General features: G+C 40.3%; 1 protein-coding gene across 2 annotated transcripts in view; it reads left to right on the top strand.

The window, feature by feature from the left end:
- The window catches only part of dctn6 (dynactin subunit 6), a 40,376-nt gene that overhangs the window by 4,204 nt on the left and 8,511 nt on the right, over positions 1-27,661 (top strand). For both annotated transcript variants that reach the window (XM_080193502.1, XM_080193501.1), the window contains 4 exons: positions 1,483-1,547; positions 9,125-9,230; positions 14,955-15,043; positions 20,477-20,524. In XM_080193502.1, coding sequence (XP_080049628.1) covers positions 1,483-1,547; positions 9,125-9,230; positions 14,955-15,043; positions 20,477-20,524 — 308 coding nt within the window. The remainder of the gene's footprint in view (positions 1-1,482; positions 1,548-9,124; positions 9,231-14,954; positions 15,044-20,476; positions 20,525-27,661) is intronic.

Here is a 27,661-nt window from a genome sequence, read left to right as displayed (position 1 = left end):
ATTCACTTTGGAAGGAATAACAGGAATACAGAATACTGGGCTAATGGTAAGATACTTGGTAGAGTAGGTGAACAGAGAGATTTTGGTGTCCATATGCATAGATCCTTGAAAGTTGACACCCAGGTTGATAAGAAGGCGTACGGTGTGTTAGCTTTTATTGGGTAGAGGGATTGAGTTTTGGAGCTATGATGTCATGTTACAGCTGTGTAAAACTCTGGTGCGGCCGCACTTGGAGTATTGCATACAGTTCTGGTCACCGCATTATAGGAAGGATGTGGAAGCATTGGAAAGGGTACAGAGGAGATTTACCAGGATGTTGCCTGGTATGGTGGGAAGGTCTTATGAGGAAAGGCTGAGTGACTTGAGGCTATTTTCATTAGAGAGAAGAAGGTTAAGAGGTGACTTAATAGAGGTATACAAGATGATCAGAGGGTTAGGGTGGACATTGTGACCCTTTCTCCTCGGATGGTGATGGCTAGCATGAGGGGACATAGCTTTAAATTGAGGGGTGATAGATATAGGACACATGTCAGAGATAGGTTCTTTACTCAGAGAGTAATAAGGGCGTGGAATGCCCTTCTTGCAATAGTAGTGGACTCGTCAACATTAAGGGCATTTAAAGGGTCATTGGATAAACATATGGATGATATTGGAATAGTGTTGGTTAGATGGGCTTTAGATTCTTTTCACAAGTCAGCACAACATCAGGGGCCAAAGGGCCTGTGTTGCGCTGTTATGTTCTATGTTCTATCTTGTTAAGCATTGCTTTTTTCTGGCATCCTTATTTATGACTTTTCATTTTGCTTCCCTGCTTTTACATTGAACCTAACTATGTTGTGATCATTATTTTGCAACCGTTCTACTTTTAAATTATTTGGTTTGTTTGCCTCAATTAATTCCACAATGAAATCAAACAATGCCTTTTACATTGTTGGAGTAGGAAGATACTGATCTAGGAAGTGTTTCTCGCTTTGACCACATAGGAGTAACATTATTCTAATCTTCTCAGGATATTTAAAATTGTTTAATGCTGTTATCTGTGTAACTCACAACTGTCTCCAAATCTCCATCTCTGTTTTGTTTTTAATTGTTTAGTAGCTTGAAATGAAAACTGAGAATTAACCATTTTCCCTTCAGCATTCCCCTCTGTTACACTCTGGTCCCCTTTTTCATCACTCCTGGGGTTTGTTCTTCGTCCACGAGCACAGTTCCATGGGTGTTGCAGAAGTAGCAACATCTACCATTCATCTCTTTTGCAAACTTTATATTAAGTATATTAACCTATAATCGCAGAATTTTCTTCTGGACAAAATAGGTGAAAACGGATTTAACGCTTGCTCTTTGCTCGCGAATATTTAATCACCAATATTTTTCTGCAGTTTCAAAATTGATATAGTTCCCTAATTATCCAGATGTGAAGCTTGTATTTAACTTTTTCAATCACACAATACATTCTTTACTAATAAAATGTTTCTTGTCCAGTGTTAAAATTGCAGCTGGAGCTGTTGTCTGTGTTGAAAGTGAAATCAAGGGCGATGTAACAATTGGTAAGTAATGCCCTAATATATGATTGATGATCTTAGGGATCATTTACTGGTTGCTTCTGGTAAATTGAGTTTAACAAATAATAGTTAGTTGTCAACTCAAATCAACTGAAAGGACAGTTTGGCACAAAAGGCCAACCCCTTTTCATAGATCATTGGATAAAAAAGAACCTTGAATGAAATGAAACTAATAGCATATTGAACAAATATATCAGTAATGGTACTATGAATGCATAGTACTTTGTTCTTAAGTGCAGTGATACATTATAAAAATAACTGAGGTTAATACCATACATTGAGTGGAATAGCTTGATCTCAGGTTCAGACATAGCTTGGCACAATATCAAGCACCAAAGGGAAATAAATAAGAATGGGGTAGAGGTGGGGGGAGAAGCGTTCATGCTCTGGAGTTGAGCTCAAATGTTAAGCCTGGAAAGCTGTAAAGTGCCCAATCGGGAGATGACATGCTGTCCCTCCAATTTGCGTTGGTGTACTAGAATTTTGCAAAACACCAAAGATGGACAGAAGAGCAGGGTGGTGTGTTGAAGTGAAAAGCAACAGGAAAGTGTTCAGCAAAGTGGTCAGCTTGTCTGCGTTTGGTCCCTCCAAAGTACAGTATACTGCATTGGGAGCAACAAATGCAATGGACCAGATTAAAGGAGATGCATATGAAGCACTGCTTCACCTGAAAAGGGTGTTTAGGACCTGGGGTGGTAAAGGAGCAGGTGTTGCACCTTCTAGAGTTGCATGGGAAGATGAGATGTTGGGTGTAATGGAGGAGAGGAGTGAACCAATGTGTCCCGAAGAGAACAATTCCTGAAGAATGCTGACAGGGAGTGAGGGGAAGATGTGTTGAGTAGTGGCATCATGCTGGAGCTGGCAGAAATGGCAGAGGATGATCCTTTTAATGTGGAGGCTGGTGAAGTAAAACATAAGGATAAGGGAGACCCTATCTTGTTCTAGAAGGGGGTGAGCGCAGTGGCCCGAGGAGTGGGTTAGACACAGTTGACAGCCTTTCAACCACTGCATAGAAAAGCACGACTGAGGAAGAAAGAAGGTATATTGGCAGCGCTACTTTGGAAAGTGGCATTATCAGAACAAATGCAGCGGAGACAAAGGAACTGAGAGAATTACAGCGTATGGGGTGTTGTCAAAATAGTTGTGGGAGTCGGTGGGCTTATAATGGATACTGGTGGACAGTTTATTATCAGAAATGGCGACAGAAGTTGGAAGAGAAGAGAAATGTCACAAATGGACCATGTGAAGGTGATTAGGGTTGGAAATTGGACACTCTTAGCACCTCTCTCAGCCGCCTTCATTCTTGTTTACGTTCCCTTTGTCTTATTACAACACCACATCCCACTCTCATAGTATAAATATTCTCTTTGCTCTTGGCACTGCCAAAGGCCTTGAGTTTACAGAGGGTAAGATGGCGAAAGCTGGTAGGAAGTTTTGGAACAATCAAGTCTGGCCATAGCAAAGGTATTGATGAGGTTTTCAGCAGAACAGAAAGAAATCCCACAGCACCAGCTTAAAGTCCAACAAATTTATTTGTAGCAAATGCCGCAAGCTTTCGGAACAGGCTGTCCCTTTGTCAGGTGGCTGGGAGTTCTGATCACAAACAGGGCACAAAGACACAAACTCAATTTACATGCATAATGATTCAAATGTGAGTCTTTACAGCTAATCAATTCTTAAAGGTACAATGTGAGTGGAGAGAACTTTAAGCGCAGGTTAAAGAGATGTGTATTATTTCCAGACAGGAAAGTTAGTGAGATTTTGCAAGTCCAGGCAAGTTGTGGGGGTTACAGATAGTGTGACATGAACCCAAGATCCCGGTTGAGGCCATTCTCACATGTGCAGAACTTGGCTATCAGTTTCTGCTCAGCAACTCTGCGCTGTCGTGTATCGTGAAGGCTGCCTTGGAGAACGCTTACCTGAAGATCAGAGGCCACAGAGGCAGGGCAGAAAGGGGCAATGTTAGGGAGGCGTTGCACAGTTATGTAGATGGATCTAAAACTTCAGGTCAGTATGCAGGGACTGCAACTAATTAGGAAAGTTAATAGAATATTATCATTTATTGCAAGGGGAGTAAGAGGTGACTTGATTGAAACATAAAAGATCTTGAGAGGCTTTGACAGTGGATGTGAAAAGGATGCTTTTTCTTGTAGGGGAAACTAGAACTAGAAGTCACTTAAGACAGAGGTAAGGAGAAAGGTTTTCTCTGAGGGTCATGAATCTTTGGGACTGTTCTTTAAAAGCAGGCAGAAGCAAAAATCTCTATTTTTAAGATAAGTAGATTCTCAAAGAGATGATTGGGAGAGGTTTAAATGTCAACAAAGAATGACAAAGAAGTTGATAAAGAAGGGTAGGATAAACTATGAAGCTGGGCTAGCGCTTAATATAAAAAAGGATAGCAAGAGTTTTTATAAGTATATAAAAAGGAAGAGGCTGGCTCGGGTGAACGTTGGGCCCTTAGAGGATGAGAGGGGGGACTTAGTTGTAGGGGATGGGGAAATGGCTGAGGCCTTGAATAACTTTTTTGTTTTGGTCTTCAGGGAGGAGGACATGAATAGTTTGTCAGGTGTTAGCGATGGAAAGATGGTAGGAGTGGAGGGCCTGAATGACATTATTGTTACAAGAAAGGCAGTGCTCGACAGACTGGAGGGACTGATTGTGGACAAGTCCCCAGGACCAGATGGAATGCATCCAAGGGTTCTGAAAGAAATGGCGGAGGTGATAGTGGATGCCTTGGTGATTATTTTCCAAACGTCACTGGATTCCGGGGAAGTGCCGGAAGATTGGAAAACGGCTAATGTTACGCCGTTGTCTAAGAAGGGTGGCAGGCAAAAGGCAGGGAATTATAGGCCGGTTAGTTTAACGTCTGTTGTAGGTAAAATGTTAGAATCCGTGATCAAGGAGAAAACAGCGAGGCATCTTGAGGAGAATTGTTTGATAGAGCAGACGCAGCACGGTTTCGTTAAGGGGAAGTCATGTCTGACAAATTTATTGGAGTTCTATGAGGACGTGTCTAGGGCGATGGATAGAGGAGAGCCGGTGGATGTGGTGTTTCTTGATTTTCAGAAGGCGTTTGACAAGGTGCCTCAAGACGTTATTACAGAAGGTCAGGGGGCATGGAGTTGGGGGTAGGGTGTTAGCGTGGATAGAGGATTGGCTGTCAAATAGGAGGCAGAGAGTGGGGGTCAATGGGTGCTATTCGGTTTGGCGGTTGGTGACTAGTGGAGTGCCCCAGGGGTCGGTGCTGGGGCCTCAGCTATTTACCATTTATATAGATGATCTGGAGGAGGGAACCAAGTGTATGGTGTCGAAATTTGCTGATGACACCAAGATTGGTGGAACGGCAAATTGTGCGGAGGGTGTGGAGAGTCTGCAGAAGGATCTAAATAGGCTGGGCGAATGGGCCAGGAACTGGCAAATGGAATTTAATGTTGGCAAATGTGAGGTTGTCCACTTTGGTAGGAATAATGGTAGGAAGGACTATTACTTAACGTGGCGAAAAACTGCAGCATGTGACAGTGCAGAGGGACCTCGGGGTCCTTGTGCACGAGTCGCAAAAACCCAGCCTGCAGGTGCAGCAGGTGGTCAGGAAGGCAAATGGGATGCTGGCCTTCATAGCGAGGGGGATTGAATATAAAAGTACGGAGGTCTTGCAGCTGTATAGGGCACTGGTGAGGCCGCAGCTGGAGTACTGTGTGCGGTTTTGGTCGCCGCACTTACACAAGGATATTTTGGCCTTGGAGGGAGTGCAGAGGAGGTTTACTAGGCTGATACCGGAGTTGAGGGGGTTGAACTATGAGGAGAGGCTGAATAAACTAGGCTTGTACTCGTTAGAGTTTAGAAGAATGAGGGGAGATCTCATTGAGACATATAAGATGATGAATGGGATGGATAGGATAGAGGTGGAGAGGCTCTTCCCGCTCAGAAAGGACTAGAGGGCACAGCCTCAAGATAAAGGGGGGGGGTGCGGTTTAGAATGGAGTTGAGGAGGAACTTCTTCACTCAAAGGGTGGTGAATCTCTGGAATTCTCTGCCCGTTGAAGTGGTGGAGGCTGCCTCGCTAAATATTTTTAAGACGTGGGTTGATAGGTTTTTGATAGGCAAGGGGATTAAGGGTTATGGGGAGAGGGCGGGAATGTGGAACTGAGACACGACAGATCAGCCATGATCTTATTGAATGGCGGGGCAGGCTCGAGGGGCTAGATGGCCTACTCCTGCTCCTATTTCTTATGTTCTTATGAAAGGTTGTCAGGACAGGTGGGAATGTGGAGTTGAGGTTAAAATCACATCAGCAATGATATTATTGAATGACGGAGCAGGCTGAACAGGTCGAGTGGCCTACTACTCGTGTATGCTTATATGTTCATCAACGGTCATTAGCCTGTGGAATTCTCTTCCCGGAAAGCAGTGAAGGTTGGATCATTGAATTCGTTCAAGACAGAGTTAGACAGATCTTTGATAGATAAGGGACTCAAGGATTATAGGGGATCAGATGGCAGAGAGGATTTGGTACCACAACCAAATTTGCTATGATCTTATTGAATGGTGGAACAGGAGCACTCACCTGTTCCAACATTCAATAAGATCATAGCAAATTTGAATGGCCTACTCTGTTCCTAAGTCATATGTTTCTAGAACAGAAACTGACAAATCAAGAGATGTATCAAGACTGAAAGATACAACTGTCCTGTTGGTGCTACCAAATAAATCTATTGGACTTTAATCTGGTGTTGTCAGACTTCTAACTGAATGCAACATTATCTAATTTAACGTAATTATGGAAAACAGCCAGAAAATAATATTGCTAAAAATGCACAACTGGGAAGAACTAATTTCGTGTTTTAAGAAGGAACCTTGCAAAGTTAGGTCAGAAAAGGTTTTTATGAAGAAAACAATACTGGCATAATTGAAGGCATTCAGGGAAGAGACACTTCAGATACAAACTTGGTATAATACATTGGTTTTGAATGTTCTATTTTTCTGTTCAATCTGTCCTCGATGACAAAGGAAATAAAAGTAAGAATAAAGCAGAAAAAGAAGCTTCTGACAAAGATCAGGAGCAAGATTCAGTTAATAACCAGGAAAATTATGGAAAGTATAAGAAAGAATTGTGAAGTTAATAGAAGCAAGGAGAGGTATGCAAACATAATAGTAGGCAGTGTTAAATTGAACCCTAAAAGAATTTATAAACCTGTTGGACCAGATATTATTGTGTTGAAAATAGTGAGGCTGTCAGTGTTCTCAGTTATCACTGGGTAAAACTGGCAGCAACTCCTGGTGTCCAGACTTGTGCACCTAAATGTAGAAATCTGGAAGATGTTGCTGATGCACTCCTCCCCCACAGTCTTCAATGTTACTTTGTTCGCCAGTGAAATTGGCTTGGCAATAAGATCATGATCCAGTACGGTATGTTGGATAAACAAGGTCTTGTCTGATCAGGAATAATGGCATTTTTGACGGCATAGTTATTAATGGCGAGCAATCTCTCTGGCCCTGAAAAATTACTTTTAAGTGTGCAACTTATACAATATTTCCTGACGGGTATAACCTCTCAGTTCTGATGTCATCCTTTTGTTTTATCTTGCCCCTTACCACTCCATCCTTTTTAAGAAGCTAAGGACCAGAATTGTTCACAGATATTGACAAATCAAGGCTGTAGACAAGCTAAACATTGTTTTCAGTCTTTTCCCTCCAAAGATGAACCCCAGTGCTTTTTGTGTTTTTTCACAGCTTTATGAATGTTCATCACTGCTTTTAATGAATTGCATGTCTGCATTTCTATACATTCCTTCCTATTACTTCATTCAGACACTTACTTTCCATTATATAACTAAAAGGCTAGCTAAATTAACTGTATGTCACTGCAGTATGTGAACTGAGGTGCATAGGTGGGACCTGCCATTGGGAAATGAGGGAGATAGGAATTCTGTCACGGGCAAGACAAATTATATGTTATGGCACTGTTTCTTCACCAAATCTATCTATATTGAAGATAATTTGTTAATTGCATGCTCATTCTGCAAGATTATTATTGTTTTCCATGATTACAAGGATGTCATGCTCATCTGAAATTCGTGTTTTTAATGGAGCATATCCCAAGCAATTTGGTCTTTTATTCAAAAATCTATCAGTAGAAAAAAAAATCTTTCAAATCAAAGACGTTTGTGCAAATTCAGGGAAGCAAGCAATTTTAATAAAGCAAAAATTGCAAGTGCTGAAAATCTGAAATTAAACAAAAATGCTGGAAACAGTATGCCAGGCAGCGTCCAAACCATTAATTCCTCTGTTCTGTTCACAGACCTCCTAACTGATTCCATCAAATAATTTATGACTAAATTAACTTGTGTAGCATCCATAGCGTAATAAAACATCCCAGGTCCTTCAGAGGAACATTGTAAAACAAAATATGACACTGAGCCACAAAAGGAAATATTGAGTCAAATGACCGAAAACATGGTCCACATGGTTTAAGGAGGACCTGAATGGGAAAAGGCAAGACAGAGTGTTGGAGAGAAATAGGAAGGAAATTCCAGAGCTTAAGGCCAAGGTGACTGAAGGTACAGACACCAATGGCGGAGTATTTCAAATCTGGAATGCTCAAGGGGCAAGAATTGGGTGAGGGCAGATAACTGGTGGTTATGGGGCTGAGGAGATTGTAGAGGGAGGAGTGCAAACATGGATCAAGTTGAAAGCAAGGATGGAAATTTTAAATTTGTTTCTTAACCAGCAACCAATATAAATCAGCAAATATGGGGTGAAAAGGGAACGGGATTTGGTGTGAGTCAAGGCACAGGTAGTAGAATTTTGGTTCTCTTCAAGTTAAGACTAGAATATGGGAAATAGGTTAGAATAGTCATGTCTAAAGGTAGAAAAGTATAAATGAGGGTTTCAACAACAAATGAACTGAGACATACCCAGTTGTAGAAATGGACAGCCTTAGTGATAATGTGAATGTGTGAGCAAAAGCTTGTCTCGGGGTCAAACATGACACCAAGATTGTGAATAGACCATGCTAATTTCAGGCTGTTCCCAGGAAGAAAGATGGAGTTAGTAGTTAGGACCAAATTCGGAATGAGAACCAAAAACTTCAGGCATCGATTTTCCCAGTATTTGATAGGAAGAAATTTCTGCTGATCCTGTACTGTATGTTGGATAAACAGTCTGCTAATTTGATAACAGTGGAGGTTTTGAGAAAGATATTGATGAGTTAGAGCTGGGTGTTGTGAAAATTAATGTTGTGCTTTCAGATGATGACTAGACCTAGTAAATTAGACTAATAATTCAAATCTTGTGCTACAGTCTGTTAACTGTATACTTTTAATCTTTGAGCATAAATTAACTTTTGAGCATAAATTAATTGGTAAATCCAGTTTATTTTTTCTTCAAATGGCATACCTAACTGCCTTAATGACTTAAATTGGTAATGCAGGACGATTTTTTTTAGTAATCCTAAATTCTCATGCACTAAATGATTTTGGCAAATCTATTTACAGTACACCGTTGATGTTGGTGTGCTGGGTCAGGGTGAAAACAGTATTAATGCAGTTTTTCTTTACATAAAGGCCCTAGAACAGTCGTACACCCCAAGGCTCGCATTATTGCAGAAGCAGGACCAATCATCATTGGTGAAGGAAACTTGATTGAAGAACAAGCCCTTATTACGAACAGGTAGGCATATGACTGAAGTTTAATGGACATTCCCAAATAAAGGTATTTGAGATAACAGAAAATAATTATGATAATTCTGTTCTTTTAGTGCCTTTTATTACTTGGAATAAACAAATACTTGAAAACAAAAATGAAATACTGCTTATCTGACATACAATATTGGATGAATACTGGTAATACTGATAGCTCTGTGGACCAGATGGTCTGCTTCCCAAGGACTTAAAGAATTAGATTCATAAGAATTTTCCAATGCAAAAGTGGTTAATTAACCCTTCATGTCTGCACTCGCCATCAAACACCAATCTGTTCTAATCCCATTTTCTATCACTTGATCTGTAGCCTTGTATGCTATGTTGTTTCAACTTCTCATTTAAATGCTTCTTGAATGTTGAGGGTTCCTGCCTCTACCACACTTTCAGGCAGTAAATTCCAGATTCCCACCATTCTCTGGGTGAAAAGATTTTTTTCAATTCCTCTTGTAATGATACCGTGCCTTCGAGAAGTGTATTTGCCATGTTTCTAGTACAAGATTTTTTTGAGAAGTCAGTTCTATTTACCTGGTGCCACTTCGTCCATAACCAGCAGCCTACGTGTTGATATAGCAAAAGCAAAATTGATCCTAATCGCTGGAGTGGTTGTTTCAATTTGGGCTAATGCAGTGTTGTTAATTTAGTGTTTTCCGCTGGGGCTTTTCAGAGTGGGGTTTGATTAGGTTGAATGACAGGAACAATTATGTGACTGGGCAGGGCTAGGCTCACAGAGAAACCAGCTCAATTGCTGCTTGGGATCTTGAGAGAAGTAGCAATCTGACTCTGTAGATTAGAGTCAGGGACCTGCTAGATAATAGGTCTCTTCTTCTGAAGTTGCTGTTTGAAGATAGATCTTTCTATGGAGGCTGTTGTCTAAGAGTCAGAAGAGATATCTTTCTTGATCTCTGTCCAGAGGGGTTAAAAGGCTGCAATTCTAGCACCCACGTAAACCTATATGTTTTGTGCTAAATGATTCTGAAGAAGGATTTATGTCTGTGGGGATATTGCTTGAACAAAAACTATAGAGATAGCTAGCAGTTAAGAATGATACCTTGCTATGTTTTAATTATTTCAATTGGTAAAAAATGTTAATTCTTTTTGTTATATTTAAACTGTGTTGTTAAATAAAGTTTGTTTTAACAAAAGCTTCCTAGTGGGACAATTGAATCACACCTGGAACAACATCTTCAGCTCACACTAATGCCAAAACCAAAAGGTTGGGGTCTGGGCTCACTTCATAATATGCTTTGGAGTTTTGGACCTGGTCCCTAATAAAATTGGGCTCTCGTGGAATTAAATCTATAATTCCTTGTTTGGTCTAGGATTATTGAAGTCAAAGCCTTCGAATGTTAAGTATTTGTGTTTTCTTTTCAGGTGTTATTTTCAGTTAGCTTAAATGGGGAATACCTTGTGGAATAATGGCTCCTTCGGTGGCTCAACATTTCATGGTGTGGAAGAAGTCACTTGGGCTGGTTCACAATTGGTGGTTAAAGCAAAGCTTTAACAGTTGGCAAACAAGCTGCAATTGACATTACCAGTAGGACCTCGGATGGTGGAGATAATTGCAGTGATGGTTCAGCCTTTAAAATTACCAGAAACACAATCAGAATCATTGGAAATGACTAGAATTCAATTACAATTGAAGTAGCTTGAATAGCAAGAGAAAGAGAGGAACAAAGGAAAAAAGAATTAATATTGCTTGAACAATAAAAGGAAATTAAACAATTTGAATTGAAATTTAAGAGCAGAGGGAAAATAAAGAATAGCAATGGCAGAACAAAAAGAAAATGAGAGAAAGGAAGGGGAAAGGGAAGTTTTTGAACTTTGGAAAGTGGAACTGAAAAGTGAAAGTTATCTTAAAATGGCAGAGCTACAGATAAAATCTGGGAGCAGTGATGAGGACAGTGGGGATCAAAGGCTTGGTGAGAAATCTGGAATATTGTATCCAATTTTGGTCTCCTTATTTTAAATATATATAATTGAATTAGATGCAGTTCAGAGAAAGTTCACTTGATGAGGGACTTATCTTCTGAAGACAAGTTGAACATGTTGGGCCTATATTCATTAGAGTTTAGAAGAATGAAAGATTATTTTATTGAAACATGCAACATCCTGAAGGGATTTAATATGGTAGATACTGGGGGTTGTTTCCATTTGTTGGAGAGACTGATCTAGGGAATATAGTTTAAGATTAGGAAGTCTATCATTTAAGATGGAAATGAGGAGAAATATTTTCTCTCGAAGGATTATTAGTATGTGGATTTCTCATCCCCAGAAAGCAGTGGGGATTGGGGTAATTGAATTTATTCAAGGCACAGTTAGATTTTTGACTGATAAGAGAGTTCAGGGTAATGGGGGGTGGGGCCAGATGGCAAAGTGGAGTGGAGACCACAAGCAGATCAGCCATGATCTTATTTAACGATGGCGCAGGCTTGAAGGGTTGAATCATCTACTCCTCCTAAGTCCTATGTCCCTATGAACAGAAATTTCCTCAAACTAAACATTGGAAAGATTGAAACCATTGTCTTTGGTCCCGCTGTAAATTCTGTTTCCGAACCACCAACTCCTTTACTCTTCCTTACAATTGTCTAAACCTGAAGCAGATCAACATCTGGGATGAATTTACAATCACATCTTCATGACATAACCAAGACTGCCTAATCAAAATAAAAGTAATGTTTAAAGTTTATTTTATTAGTGTCACAAGCAGGCTTACAATAACACTGTAATGAAGTTACTGTGAAAATCTCTTAGTCGTCACACTCTGACACCTGTTTGGGTACACTGAGAGAGAATTTAGTGTGGCCAGTACATCTAACCAGCATCTTTCGGACTGTGGGAGGAAACCAGAGCATCCAGAGGAAACCAATGCAGACACGAGGAGAACATACAGATTCCACACAGACAGGTGTTGCCAGAAGAGACAGCTAGGTTAAGCTGTCACCAGTGTCTCCTGCCCACTACACATTCCCTTCTGAGAGGTCACTCTTCCTGTTCCTGCCTCAGCTCATCTGCTGCCAAAGTACTCATCCATGCCATTGTTGACTCTAGACTCTTCTGTTCCAAGGCTCTTCAGCCAACCTCTTCTATCTTCTATATACACTTGAGCTAACCAAAAACTCTGCTGGCACTGTCTTACTTATACCAAGCCCAACTCATTCATCATCTCTGTTTACGTTTTAATTTTTTTAAATTTTATTAGTGTCACAAGTAGCCTTACATTAACACTGCAGTGAAGTTACTGTGAAAAATCATCTAGTCACCGCTCTCGGTGCCTGTTCGGGTACATTGAGGGAGAATTTAGCATGACCAATGAACCTAACCAGCATCTTTCGGACTGTGGGAGGAAATCGGAGCACCCCTAGGAAACCCATGCAGATGTGGAGAAAACGTGCAGACTCCGTACAAACAGTACCCGAGCAGGGAATGGAACCCAGGTCCCTGGTGCTGTGAGATAGTGCAGACCTACATTGGCTTGGGTCCAGCAATACCCATGCAGGCCTTTGTAATAAATAATCCATGTACATGGCTGTGCAAAGATATTTGAAAGGACCAGGTACTGGGAAAGAAAACCACTAAATTTTAGAGGGAGCGTTTCTTAAACGATCTTTAATTGCTTAATAATAGAGTGGCAGACAAAGAGGCTATTCTGGTGAACAGGCAATAATTTACTGGTGATGCTCAGTGAGTCACATTACATGAAGAATGGTGAATGAACACTGGCTGGTGTGGGTTAGCCTCGCCCTTTGAATTTTTTTCCTACAAGTTGCTGCTGTTAGATGCAATAAGAAGCCTCACAACACCAAGTTAAAGTCCAACAGGTTTATTTGGCAGCACAAGCTTTCAGAGCACTGCCCCTTCATCAGGTGAGTGGAAGTTGTTTACTCAAACAGGACATGTATAGACACAAACTCAATTTACAAGATAATGGTTAGAATGCGTGTCTTTACAGGTAATCAAATCAATAACTGCCCTGGCTGGAGACAATACACATCAGTTTAACTTATGCTTGGCCCTCTCTCCACTCACGTCGTCTGTACCTTTAAGACTTGATTACTTGTAAAGACTCGCATTCCAATCATTATCTTGTAAATTGAGTTTCTGTCTATATATGCCCTGTTTGTGAATAGAACTCCTACTGAGCTAATGAAGGGGCATTGCTCCAAAAGCTTGTGCTGCCAAATAAACTTATTGGACTTTAACCTGATGTTGTGAGACTTCTTATTGTGCTTATCCCAATCCAATGCCAGCATCTCCACATAGTTGTTTGATGCAGCTATGCGCTCTGTCCAGAACATCTGAGACATGTATGAACTGGGCAAGCAACTGTGTATCTCAAGCATTCAGTTTGAAGCTTTGTTGAAAGAACAATGCAGGATCTGAAACAGAGTCCAAGCTATCTCCCAGAATTATGATAGCGACTTCCGTTAAAAAAGAGGGCATGGCCTTCGTCACTTCTCCTGCACTTCAATGCTGGGCTCTGGGGGCACACGCACTACCTGGATCTTGCCCAGCCTGAGTCAGAAGGTAAGATGTGACAGCACTGAAAAAACATTGTGGTAATTAGTTGGGCACAGAGCAGCAATCCAACACTGATTGCTAGTCTGAGAAATTTCAGGCCCAATCTTTTCTATAGGGTGGATGCCAAAATAAATCTTAAATTCTCAATTCTGACTTAACTCTCCTCTTGCTGTACCTTTTTCAGTGTTAGTGTTAGGAAACTAGCATTCGTTGCTTGTGTGACAGAAGCATAGCTTAAAACATTAGGAGCTTTTGCATGGAGTGATGAAGCATATAGTAATGTACGAGTTCATTACTTCATTCAATATCAACTTCATAGAAAGTTGTACAGAACTTCACACAGTACTTTGACCTAACAAGTGTTTTGCACAAATTGAATATGATTTTGTAGCATTATAGAATCTCTACAGTTCAGAAGTAGGCCTTTTGGCCTGTTGAGCCTGCACCAACAACAATCCCATCCCGGTTCTAGCCCTGTAACCCCACGTATTTACCCTGCCAGTCCCCCTGACAATAAGCTTCAATTTAGCATGGCCGATCAACCTAACCAGCACATCTTTGGAGTGTGGGAGGAAACCGGAGCACCCGAAGAAGATCCAAACGACATGGGGAGAATGTGCAAACTCCACAGACAGTGACCTGAGGCCAGAATTGAATCTGGGTTCCTGGTGCTATGAGGTTGCATGCTAACCACTGTGCCTTCTTTCAGTGCTCCAATGAATAAGTACAAATTTTTGCCCATTTATGCCTTTTTATGAGAATAACATTATGGTCCGATCTACCTGAAATCTAGTTAGCTGTCCCTTGGACTTTATGGTAAATGCATATGTATCACTTTGTGGTTAGTGTTTAACAGTGGAATGTTAACAACAAAATGTGACAGGAAGTAAATGTGATTTGGATTTATATGCCACACTTTTAATAGAATATAAAATGTTATGCAGTACATAATTAAGTATTGTGATATCACTACCATATCATGTGTTGCTTAAATCACCGTCGCCCAATTTTTTCATTTAGCTTTCCTCTTCACGCCCTCCCCCACCCCATAAAGTACCTTAAACCAGTTTGTGTTAATGTTGCATGAATGAAATGAAAAATTGGAATTTTCTTTTGAGCAATAAATTATCTGATACTTTCTAGTTTTAATTTAAAAAATTACTGTATCTTCCAGCTATCCAGAAAATCTCATGCCTCAAAAGGAAGACATTGAACCTAAAGTTATGACTATTGGAACAAACAATGTATTTGAAGTTGGATGTCGTATCCTTTCTTGTAAATAATTATCAACAGAATTTGCCATTGGAATGTCTGGTGTCAATATTCCAGAAAGTAAGTTGCGTAGGATAGAACTGGAGGCAATCTTTACATGTTTTTATAATAATTTGTTAACAGAGTCATATGTTACAATCATACACATGCTAACCCAACCACCATAATTTCAGTTTGTGTCAATTTATAGGACCACAAATAAATCCCCAGATAATCCCAACCACCAACATTTAATTAACATCTTGCAAAGTCATATTGGGCCAAATGTCCTCCTCTGCTGTGAATGTCTATGATGAAGCTAACATAACAATTGGTAATCTTAAAGAATTACATTTCCTCAGAGGATTCTGTGTTCATGATCTTGGAACAGAAGCAAAATGAGGAATTGTTTGTGATGTGACATCTGTTTCCATATATACTGTAGTTGTATTATTTTTGAGATATTTGATTTCTGTAATCTCATTAAAAATACTTCTTTATTTAACATCAGTGTTATTTCCAGCAAGTTTTCAAAGTTCTTTTTGCCTTCAACTTCGTTATTGTCATGTTGCTTTTATATAATAGTCAAATACTGGTCATGATTCTCCAGCCCTGCTATGGCAGGACCCATTGCAGGGGATGCAGGGAGTCAGGCAAAAACCCACTGATTGAAAACCCGACCCACGGAGTGCATCCTTTTCATTAGAATTAGTAAAATTTCAGTGATTAAAATGAGTTAAGGTTCAACAATGCACAGTTAGTTAAAATCATACTGCACCTATTTTGGGATCTTAAACAAAAATTAACTTCCAATTGGGTATTTTTGTAAGCAGCAGATTTTGAAGATTCTGCTAAGCAGCCAGAACTTTTGATTCTTGGATGAACTTTAGAACATAAGGAACTTATTCTTAATTCATTCTTGGCATGTGGGTGTCGCTAGCTAGACCAGCATTTATTGCCCCTTCCTAATTGCCCTTGAGAAGGTGGTGGTGATCTGCCTTCTTGAATTGCTGCAATCCATGTGGTGTAGGTACACCTAAGTGCTATAAGGGAAAGAATTCTGGGATTTTAACCCATCAAAAGTGAAGGATCAGCGATATATTTCCAAGTCAGGATGGCAGGTGGCTTAGAAGCGGAACTTTCAGGTGGTGGTGTTCCCTTATTTTTGTCCTTTGGAAGGATTTGGAAAGTGCTGTCCAAGGAGTCTTGGTGAGTACCTGCAGTGCATTTTCTGGATTATACACACTGCTGTGACTGTGAGTTGGTGGTGAATGGAGTGAATGTGGAACGGATAGCATTCAAGCATGTTGCTTTGTCCTGGATGGTGTCAAGCTACTTAAGCATTGTTGGAGTGCACTCATCCAGTCAAGTGGAGCATATACCATCACACTCCTGACAGGCTTTAAGCAGTCAGGAGATGAGATACATGCTGCAGAATTCCTTGCCTCTGACCTGCTGTTGTATCCGTGCTGTATACATAGCTGGTCCAGTTCAGTTTTTAGTCAAGCGTAACTCCCCCGGATGTTGTTAGTGGATTTGCATTGTGCCTTTTCTTGAAGATTAAAAGATTATGGCAAGTCCTGCAATCTCCACCCAACCTGTCATCCAAGCCATCTGGATGCCAGTTTATATACTCTAAGCATAACCAGCTTTTCCATTAAATCCTATCAATTTTCACCCATCTCTGCTTCTAATTATATACCTTAGTAAATATTGATTTGAAATACTCGCCTAGTATTACAGTTTTCTAGCTTCCAAAAGTATATCATTCCCTTTTTTCCTGAATAGGATTCTTTGCAACCTTATCTCCTATTATCTGCTTACTATTTCATGCTTTAGAAGATATTTGGATTGCCTTTAACTTTGATTTTCATTTTATTCTCATGTTCTCTCTTTACCAATCTTAACTTCTTCTTTCCTTCTCCTCTTGGCATGTTATTTTTGGTCCAGTCCACACTTGAGGAAATCACCTGGCACGCATCATACATCCATTTCTTTTGTTTCATATTTTCTAAAACTTCTAATTTAAAGTTCAAATCTTCACTTTCAAATCCCATTTCCACTTGCTTCTCTTTTGTAATCTTTTGCAACTCTCCAACCCTCCAAGAACTGTACATGTTCATCAATTACTACCCAAATGTGGATCTGGAAATCACTTTGCTTCATTATTGGTGTCTACGCTTTTCAGCCAGCAAGACTTGAACTTCAAAAATTTCTCCATACACCTCTTCAAACTAACTTTTTGATTAAGCTTTTACTCTCACCCCCTTGTATTTCCTTCTATGACTTAGTAACAATTAGGTCTTATTCCAAACTTATTTCTGTAAATCAAAAGGAACATAGTACACCAAGATAAAGTAGGTGATAGGAGGAGTAATTGTTGCAAGATAGGATACTGGCAGCAGAAGTTTGGATATGCTAGTTTACAGAGGATGGAAAATCAGAGACTGGCCAGGAGAGCATTGAAATAGTTGAATCTGGAGATGACAAGTATCAATTGATAAAGGCTTATTGAGTTTGGGGCAATATATGTTTGCATAGATGGAGGAATGGTTAAAGACAAGAAGCAAAGAGTAGGGATAAACTGGACATTTTAAAGTTGGCAGGTTGTGACTAGGGGGGTGATGCAAATATCAATTCTGGGGCCTCAGCTATTTACAAGTATATCAAGGACGTAAATCAGATTTGTCCAACACGAGGGCTGGATGAGGCCCTTGAAGCACCTCAATGCGGCCCTTGGAGCAAGTTTTCAAAATATCAGTCAAACAGCTAAGTTTGAATAGAAGAACCTGCAAGGAGTTGCTCGCAGGTTGTTTCTCTTCCATGTTTGCTGCTGATTGCCTCTCTTCCACACAAGTGAGGCTATCTGTGATTAGAGGACCAACGATCACCAGCGGTGTTCCAAGTGCCAGGGCCTGGGGGATTACAGGGCCTGAGGAACTGAGAGCCAGGGAGAAGAGCAGGGCCCAAGGAGCTGAGGGCTCGGGAGAAGAGGAGCAGGAGCCAAGGGCCAGGGAGAAGAAGGGATCAGCAGTCAGAAAGCAGGGGCAGAAGGCTGGGGTGAAGAAGAGCAGGGGCCAGGGCAGCACAGTGGTTTACATTGCTGCCTTACAGCGCCAAGAACCCAGGTTTGATTTCTGCCTAGGGTGACTCTGTGTATGAAGTTTGCATGTTCTCCCTATGTTTGTGCGGGTTTCCTCTGCGTACTCCAGTTTCCTCCCACCGTCCAAAGATGTGTAGGTTAGGTGAAGTAGCCGTGGCAAATGTGTGGGATTAGGAGGTTGGATGGGGGAAGAGGGCCTGGACAAGATATTGTCAGAGAGTGGGTGCAGGCTGAATGGGCCTCCTCCTGCACTGTAGGGATTCTATGAAGAGGAGGGACCAGGAACCAAGGGCCAGTGAATCAGGGGCCCATGGAGCAGAGAATTATGAGGGCAGGGAGCAAAGGAGTAGTGCCCAGGGAGGTGAGACAAGAGTACAAAGGTCATGGAGAACAGAGGTGCTAGGGAGCAAGGCTCAGGTGTCTGGTGCAGGGCCCACTTCTGATTGTGAGTAACTGCAAATTTAGAGCGAGTGAATGAGAGGCGAGAGAGGGAGCGAGAGAGATAGTACATAAGTGAGAAGAGTGTCTGTAGGTTAGCGCGCAAGGTGGGTGAGAGAGTGTGGGGGCAGTATGAGGGGTGAAGAGGAAGTGTGGGTGCAGAATGTGTCTATAAGTCTGACTAACTCCCAGTATCAGGATTATTATTCACCTCATCCACACACACATGCAATTGTACACTTTCATCTATTCTCACTTAACTAGGGAGTGAGCCAGAAATGCACAAAGCCAACCTATTACACTCCAACACTTTGCTTTATTTATTACTCATTATTGATTTTTGCTCAGCAAGTTGTCTTTTTATATCTCAATATTTTTAAAACATCATTTTTACAGTTGTGCCAAAATTTATCTTTCTAAAATTTGCTCATTGGGCTAGGGCAGGGGTCTCCAAACTACGGTCCATGGGCCACATCTGGCCTGCAGTGGGCCGCATCCGGATCAGAGTTTGGAGACCACTGGGATAGGGGATAGAGTGGAGGAGAGGGCCTAACTAAGATACTCAGAGTCAGTGCAGACTTCATGAGCCGAATCCTTCCACGCTGTAGGAATTCTAGGATTCTATTCTATGATATTCTTTGTTCAAAATGTGGTTCTATTCGCTCTCCACAGATGCTGTCAGAGCTGCTGAGATTTTCCAGCATTTTCTGTTTTTGTTTCAGATTCCAGCATCCACAGTATTTTCCCTTTGTCCAAAATTTGCTTAGTAGCAGGAGGCAAAGAGTGATAGTCGAAAGTTTTAGTTATGACTGGAAGCCTGTGTCCAATGGTGTTCAACAGGGATCAGTGCTTAGTCCCTTGTTTTTTTGTAGTGTATATTAATTATCTGGACCTATATATAGGAAGTACAATAAGTAAGATCGCAGCTGACACAAAAAGGAAAATGGAATTTAACCCTGAGAAGTGTGAGGTAATGCAATTTGAGAGGACTAACAAAGCATTTCTTCTTAAATTGCCCTAAACTGTAAAACACATTGCGTCACACTTAGCTCACGTAATACTAGCAACATAATTGAAATGTTGTTAGCTTGCATCTGGGCAGGCTCATTATGCAGGTTGATACTGACTTCTATGTTGTTATTTTCTCTCTCAACCTGTAATTTCTACACTTTAACCTTCTATGCTAACTAATCCAGTATTTGCAGGAAAAAAATTCTTTCATACTAAAATTGAGATGGTTGTATTGCTTTAAAGCTTTGATTTTTAAAATGGAACTAACTAGAAAGAAATAAGTAAATGTTGAAAATTACGTATCAGTACAATCCACGCTTTGGATGCAAAAGTGTTATGCAGAGTTATTTGGTTCATAAATCCCAAAAAATTAGTTTTGTTTTCTTGACCAAATATTCTTTTGATTTCTGACTTCAACAACTTCAATACTTGAGTCCTTGATTTTTTTCATTTTGTTCATGCATTAACTAAGATATTTTTATATAGTAGGGCCAAGGTTTATTAGTTTTTTATTTAAAACACATGTCTAAAGTACTCATATTTAGTAATTCCTGCATGGAGAAAAATGGCTGTAGAGGTAATATTTCATTTCCATTTAGCTTTCAGATATGTGGTGTTCTCGGACTTCCTGGTAGTTCACTGTGGTAACAGTACAGATTAGAAGAGTTCAAATTTTGATATTTGGTCTATACCAAGTCAGTTCGTTTCAACCAGCAGGGAGGTGCAAGAATTTCACCTATGTCTCGGAGCTGGTAGGAGAAGGAGAAAGCGAACTGTGAGGAAAAACTTGCAAAATGCTGAGGACTTTTCCTTGATTCGTCATCTGAAGAAGAAATAAAGATCACAATAATGCAATCAATGAAAAGTTGATTTTCTTTAACTGTTCTTGTCAGGTTTTGAAGCTTTGAAGATTGGAGATAACAATGTAATTGAATCTAAAGGTAAGCTGTTTTTTTAAAAGATCTAGAATTTTTTTTCTGAAACTGCTGATCAAAAAGTTCGTAGTAAAATTTCTTTGAGGAAGGTGATAGTCTAGTGGTATTATCACCAGACTATTAATCCAGAAACTCAACCAATATTCTGGGGACCTGGGTTTGAATCCTGCCATGGCAGATGGTGGAATTTGAATTCAATTTTTTTTAAAATCTGGAAGAATCTACTGATGACCATGTAAAGATTGTCAATTGTTGAAAAAACTCATCTGGTTCACTAATGTCCTTTAGGGAAGGAAATCTGCCACGTTACCTGGTGTGGCCTACATATGATTCCAGAGCCACGGCAATGTGATTGACTCTCAACTGCTCTCTAAGGGCAACTTGGGATGGACAATATGTGCTGGCCAGCCCATGTACCATGAATGAATAAAAAAAAAACTCAGTAATTACAGAAATGTCTTTATCACTGTGATTTCTGATCATTTTGAAGTGCCAGAAAAATAAATCACAGTGGCATTTTGAATACACGAATTCGTGTTGTTCAAATTCTCACTCATCCACAAAAATCTTTACATGTAAATAAGATCAGTGAAAATCTGGATTGATAAGAATATTGTCCTGCTGTTGAGAATGATTGATGCTATGCAACTATTAATTCAGTGATTTGCCACATCAGACGCCTCACATGCTTGCATACATATACACTGGTGCTAGAGGCCTAACCAAGGGAATTAAAATGTCCCTTCAGTACAAATGCTCCTAACTCTCATGATCCCATTGAAATTTTCTTGATTTATATCAAGCAGCTGAATGTAAGATGAAGTCTGAGTATCAAAAATTTATATTTAAAAAAAACTTCCCAGAAACAATCTTGAAAATTGCATGTTTAGGGAGCATTGTAATATTTTGAGCTTACAAACTATGAAATATAAGAAGAAAATGTGGAACGTAGATAAGTAAATATTAAATCATGAGACAAATGTCTTTGCTGAAAAGTATAATCAAGAACTGGAATGGACTTGTCATTTATAAAGGAGTGACAAATCTAGAAGGCTAAAAAAACACCATCAGGAAGTAAGGGGAGAGCAGGGACAGTGATCCAAATAAGAACTCATGTATGTGTGCCACATAACAGCACTGTGGATGTACCTATAGCACATGGATTGCAGCAGTTCAGAAATGTGGCTGTTCATATTTTCAAGGGCAATTACGGATGGGTAGTAAGTGCTGACTTAGCCAGCTAATATCCCATGAACAAACAAAAAGGAAGCATAAATTTAGCATAAAGAATATGATGTAACAATCATAGTGAGAGCCTGGCTATAAGCTGGGTGTTAATGGGAACTATATATCTTTAGAAAGTTCAGAAAAGTTATGAAGAAACATGAAAGTTAAGGACTGGGACAGTTACAAAAAAAAAACAAAGGGATATAAAGAAAGTATTGATTCCAAAAAGAAATGCCAAAAGAACTTGGAAACCTTGAACAGCTAACAATGAAAGTTTACATAAATATATAAAAAGAAAAGTGGTATGGGTAAATGTGTGCCCATTAAGCTGGATAGGTGAGACTATTATGGATAATAAGATATATGTTGACTTTGAATACTTGCATATATTTCACATTAGAGGAAAAGGTAGAAGTGGTGATCTGTATCACAAAGTAAACCACAACAAGTCAAAGGATGGAAAATATTTGACTTTATTCCAGTCTTTTTTAACAAAAAAATTGTTGGAGAAGATAATGGGACATAAGAACTGATGGTTTGCCACTCCAGGATATTCAAAATAAATGGTTTCAGAAATTGTAGGTACATTAGTCGTCATTTTTCGAAGAACTCTTGATATAGGAATTCTGTGCCTTGATTGGAAAAATGCATTCCATCATTGGCTTTTTACGTAAAGGCATATATTAGAAAAACAAAGAAATCATGGTAATTATATTTCAGTACTCAATTAGAGTGTTATATTTTAGGAAGGATGTCAGTTGAAGAATTTAAGTAATGCAGAGAGCCTAGAGAAGTTGTGATTGTTCTCTTTGGAGAAGTGGAGGCTAAACAGAAATTTAATACTGTAGAGATACTCAAATGATGAGGATTTTTGATACAGTGAATAACAGGAACTGTTTCCATTGGCAAGTGAGTTGGTAACTAGAAGACACTAATCTCAGATATTTAGCAAATAAACCTGGAGATGAGAAGAAACACCTTTATTTGACGGATTGTTTTGATCATGAACATATTGGTTAAAAGTGGTGAATGCAAGTTAAAATAGTAATTTCCAAAATAATTGCCAAAGAAAAATATTGTAAGGCTATATGGAAAAAGCCAGAGTGGGACTCATTTAAAGAGCCACCATTATGATTCTGTAGTTCATTAAAAAGATACCAAATTGAAGATAACCTTATGGCATAAGTTCCCAGTTAGTTAGAGCTGGGAGTTGCAGTAAGGATAAAGGAAGTGTACTCTAGTGGAACATAAGTGATATTTTCCAAAATCTAATTCTTGATGTCACTTTCTTTAGAAAAAAACATGTACTTGCATGGAAGTAATGTACAGATTCAAGTCATGTACAGATAGGTTGCTATATACATTTAAGTTATGTGGATACATAAGGAATTTGTAAGGAAACTTAGTGTAGTAAAAATGATGCATTTTAAAGTAGGAGGTCATTACTTTGGATCCAAGGAAGACCAATTTAAATATTTTCATGACAAGAGGCTAAGAACTGGAGGAGCAAAGTCATTTTGAGTTCAGATGTATACAAATCATTAAAAGGTTGTGAATGGGTAGAAAAGATAATGTAAAAGACTAATATTTTGTAGACTTTACCTCAATGAAGCTGAAATATGGAAGAACATAAGAAATAGGAGCTGGCCATTCAGCCCCTCAAGCTTGCTCCACTGTTGAATCCAATTGTGATTGATTTTCCACCTGTTTCACCTCCTACGCTATCCCCAGGTACTTGAACATGCACAGTCCTTTGAGGTAGAGAATTTCATAGATCTATAGCCCTTTGAGTGAAGAAATTACTCATCTCAATCCTAAATAGCTGATCTGTTATTCTGAGATTCTGACCTCCCCCCCCCCCCCCCCCCGCCCCGGCCCCCAACCATTCTAGATTCCCCAGCCAGAAAAAAAGTCCTTCCTGCTTCTACCCTATTAATCCCTTTTAAGAGTTTTATATGTTTCAGTAAAATCACCTAAGTTCCAAGGAATATAACACCTGTCTTTCTTCCCAAGACAATACCCTCATCCCAGGAACAGTCTAGTGAACCTTCATTGAACTTTCTCCAAGGCTAGTACATCCTTCCTGAGATAGGGAGATGAAAATTGTACACAATGCAGCAATTGTGATCACGCCAGTGCTCTAAACAATTGCATTAAGACCTTTTCACTCTTATTCTAATCCTTCAGTTCGTAAGATCATAGTCCATCATGACAGCTCCTCACGAAAGATTGTATGACATACACTGACATGCTTTCCTCTCTCCCACAGTACAATTATTTTGGCATCTTTATTTTGTGATGGCTATGGCCAGTGACATCGTAGGTAAGAGGTGGCCTGTTGGTGAAAGAAGAATTGGATCTGCTATTACTGGTATCGCGGTTGGATGAGTTATTTATGAACAACCCAATGTGAAAGATTGTCTCATCTCCTACTCTTTGTTTTTCTTCTCCTTACTTCTCCTCCTCCACGGTTGCTTGCAGTATAGCTTGCCGATGACAAGAGCAGTCAGCTGATGGAGTAGTTGTGCAACATGCAGCAACCACTATGATCCTGATACCACTCTACAAGGCACCTCAAACATATCCCAGGCAGCAGAATTGATGCTTCAGCATGCCAGTGCTCTGCTGTCATTTCATGTTGCAGCATTGCTTTCCACTTATGCATGTTGTTCATGGGGGCATGGGTTAAGCAATGGGTCATGAACCATGAATTTAGCAGATAGCTGTTGTTGCCCAGTTGGTGGCTTAAATGTGAAGAAGAAAAAGGAGGAAGAGGAAGAGTAAGATATCCCAAGATAACAGGAATTGAACATGCATGGTTCCCTGTGCATGGTTTCATTCCAGGTGGGTATTGAGGGAAATTGAGAGGCAGGAGCGGGCCACTCAATCCCTCAAGTCTGTAATGCCATTAATGGCTGATCTGATTCCGTTTACCCTCCAATAATCTTTCACCCTCTTGCTTATCAAGAATCCATCAAGCTTTGCCTTAAAAATATTCAGAGACTCAACTTCCATTGCCTTTTGAGGAAGAGAGAACTAAAGACCCCAGGAGAAAAACATTCTACTCGTTTCTGTCTTAAATGAGCATCTCCTTTTTTTAAAACAGTAGCCTCTAGTTTTAGATTCTGCACCCAAGTGTGGTGACGAAGGAGTTTTCACAGTAAATTCATTGCAGTGTTAATATAAGCCTATTTGTGACTAATAAATAAATAAACTTAGGAGAAAATATCCTCTCTGTAAAATTCCTGTTAAGAGCCTTCAGGATCTTAAAAGGTTTCAGTCAAGTTGCCTGTTACTTTTCTAAAGTTCAGTGGATGTGAGCCTAGCTGGTTCAACGTTTCCTCATAATACAACCCACTCATTTCTGGTATTAGCCCATTAGTCTTTCTCTGAACTGCTTCTAACACATTTAAATTCTTCCTTGAATAGGAAGACCAGTACTGTACACAGCACTCCAAATGTAGTATAACCAGTGGCCTCCACTACTGAAGTATAACCTCCTTTTGTATTCAATTTCCCACACAACAAAGAGTAACATTTTATTAGCTTTTCTAATTACTTGCTGTACCTGCATATTAGCCTTTTGTGATTCATGCAAAAGGACATCCAGATCCCTCTGAATCTCAGTTCTACAATTGCTCACCATTTAGATAACATGCTTTTTTTTTTAATTTCCTGTCAAAATGGACAATTTCACATTTATCAACAATGTACATCATTTACCAGATCTTTGCCCACTCGCTTAACCTATCCATGTCCCTTTGTAACCCCTTTATGTCCTCTTCACAATTTGCATTCCTATCGTTCTTTGCATCTCTAGAAAATTTAACAATCATGCCTTTCGTCCCTTCATCCAAGTCATTATATATATTGTAAAAAGTTGAGGCCCGAGCACAGATCCCTGTGACACATCATTAGTTGCATCTTACCAAGCAATATAAGACCCTGTAGCCAGCCAATCTTCTATGTGCATTCCGGGGGCACCGAGATGCAGCAGTAGGACATATAAGGTTAAGCAGGGTCACCAAGAGGGCACGAGTGAAGGCATGCACTAGTTAGGTTTCTGTTAATTGTCACTTAGAAAATCACAATTAAATGTAATTGTGACTCAAAACTGTGACTAATTTGTCTGTGAGCCACCCCCGCAAGAGAGGCCCTTTGGCCCACTGACTATGCAATTCCCCAGTCCCCAGCACCTGTGCCAGATCCCTGGCTGCAGCAGTACCCCAAGCGCTCAGCCCAAGCAGTCCCAGTAGTTGGGGCCCTGTAGGCACATAGTGACAAACTGGCATGGCACCAGCATTGTTCACCAGACAGTAGGACTGCCCCACCACCACCACCACACCCCCCCCCCCCACCACACCCCCCCCCCCCCACCACACCCCCCCCCCCCACCACACCCCCCCCACCACACCCCCCCCCCCACCACACCCCCCCCACCACACCCCCCCCACCACACCACCCCCCCCCACCACACCCCCCCCACACCCCCCCACCACCACCACCACCACCACACCCCCCCCCGCAAATGCATTGGACCTGATGGTAGTGCCCTCATTCAAGATGTGGTCCCAGGCATCAAGTGCAGCCAGAGGACAGGTAGGAGGCAGACTGTGGCACCAGGGCAGCATTACAGTCTGCCACATATCATCACCCTGCTGCCTGGATCAGTAACTCACTAACATGACCAACCCAGGCCCCTCACTTCATGTGATGTCAATGGGACCCGTGGCTGGTGGTGTGGACACGGGGAGCGGGTGTTTGGCGGGTGGGGTCTGGAGCTGGTTGACCCCACGCCTTCTACTGGGAGGGGTGGAGGTGGAGTTAGGCTGTTGGTTGGATGATGAATGGCAGAGCAGACTCAAAGGATCAAATGGCATCCTGTTGCTCTTATTTTCAATGCCTCTATTACCTACTGCTGAACGTGTGATAAGAAGAGGTATTATTTGGAAAGTGAGGACCAAAATACCACAGTTGGTGTCTAATTAGCATTGCACAGATCGCTGCCTTGGCACAAAAGCAAAATATTGTGGATGCTTGAAATTTGAAATAAAAACAGGAAATGATAGAAATACTGCATCTAGCAGCATCTATGGAGAATAAAATGTTCCATGGTGATTGTCACCCTGGTCGACTTGTTCTGCATATCTCCAGTGGTCTTTAGCTGCTGTAACCGTGTTGAATATGGCATTCAACATGATTTGCCTCGTGTGATTATGCATATATTTTGATTCAGGTTAGAAACTCCAAACTGTTTTATGAAGCCTGTCTGAATCATAAGTTTTGCATCTTGAATTTAGCAAGGGTATGCATTGAAATGTTTCACTTCCATTGTGATTGAAAAGAGCTTTTATCAAACAAAGTTTACTTAAGAATATAGTTAACATGTATGGAGAGAAAATTAACAATAACTTCTAACAATTACAAACAAAAATAAAACAACCACAATAATGTTAACTCAATGAATATATATAAACAACAGGGAGAGTTAGAAAACATTTTTTTTTAGCTTGGTGTCATTTCTGAAACTGAAAAAAACTCCTGTCACCTGACCTCCTTCCAACAATGACATCACCTAAGGCTGTGAGCATGAGACACTGACAGCTGCAAAGATCATGATTTTAAAAAAAATTCTTAAAGGTACACTAACATCAAACCTCCCCTCTTAAGAAAAAAAATTGAACCATCAACATTCAAAGATGGTTTCATTTTTCAAACCCTTTCAGTTTCACAGTATTAGTACTCATACTGCATTTTTACAAACATAACAGTAATATAGTTCATTTCAGTCCTTGTCTACCACCATTGTACACTCCTCCTTGGGAAAAGTTATATTGATGGTCTCAGATACAGAATACCCAGGCCACTCGAATAAGTTCTAATGTTATCAGTAAAAAAAAACAGGAGTTATATATT

The sequence above is a fragment of the Carcharhinus amblyrhynchos genome, chromosome 1 (genome assembly GCF_965287045.1).
Source record: "Carcharhinus amblyrhynchos chromosome 1, sCarAmb.v2.hapA, whole genome shotgun sequence".
Lineage (NCBI taxonomy): Eukaryota > Metazoa > Chordata > Chondrichthyes > Carcharhiniformes > Carcharhinidae > Carcharhinus > Carcharhinus amblyrhynchos.
Note: the sequence above shows the minus strand (reverse complement) of the source record. Positions and strands in the feature narration are given on the sequence as shown.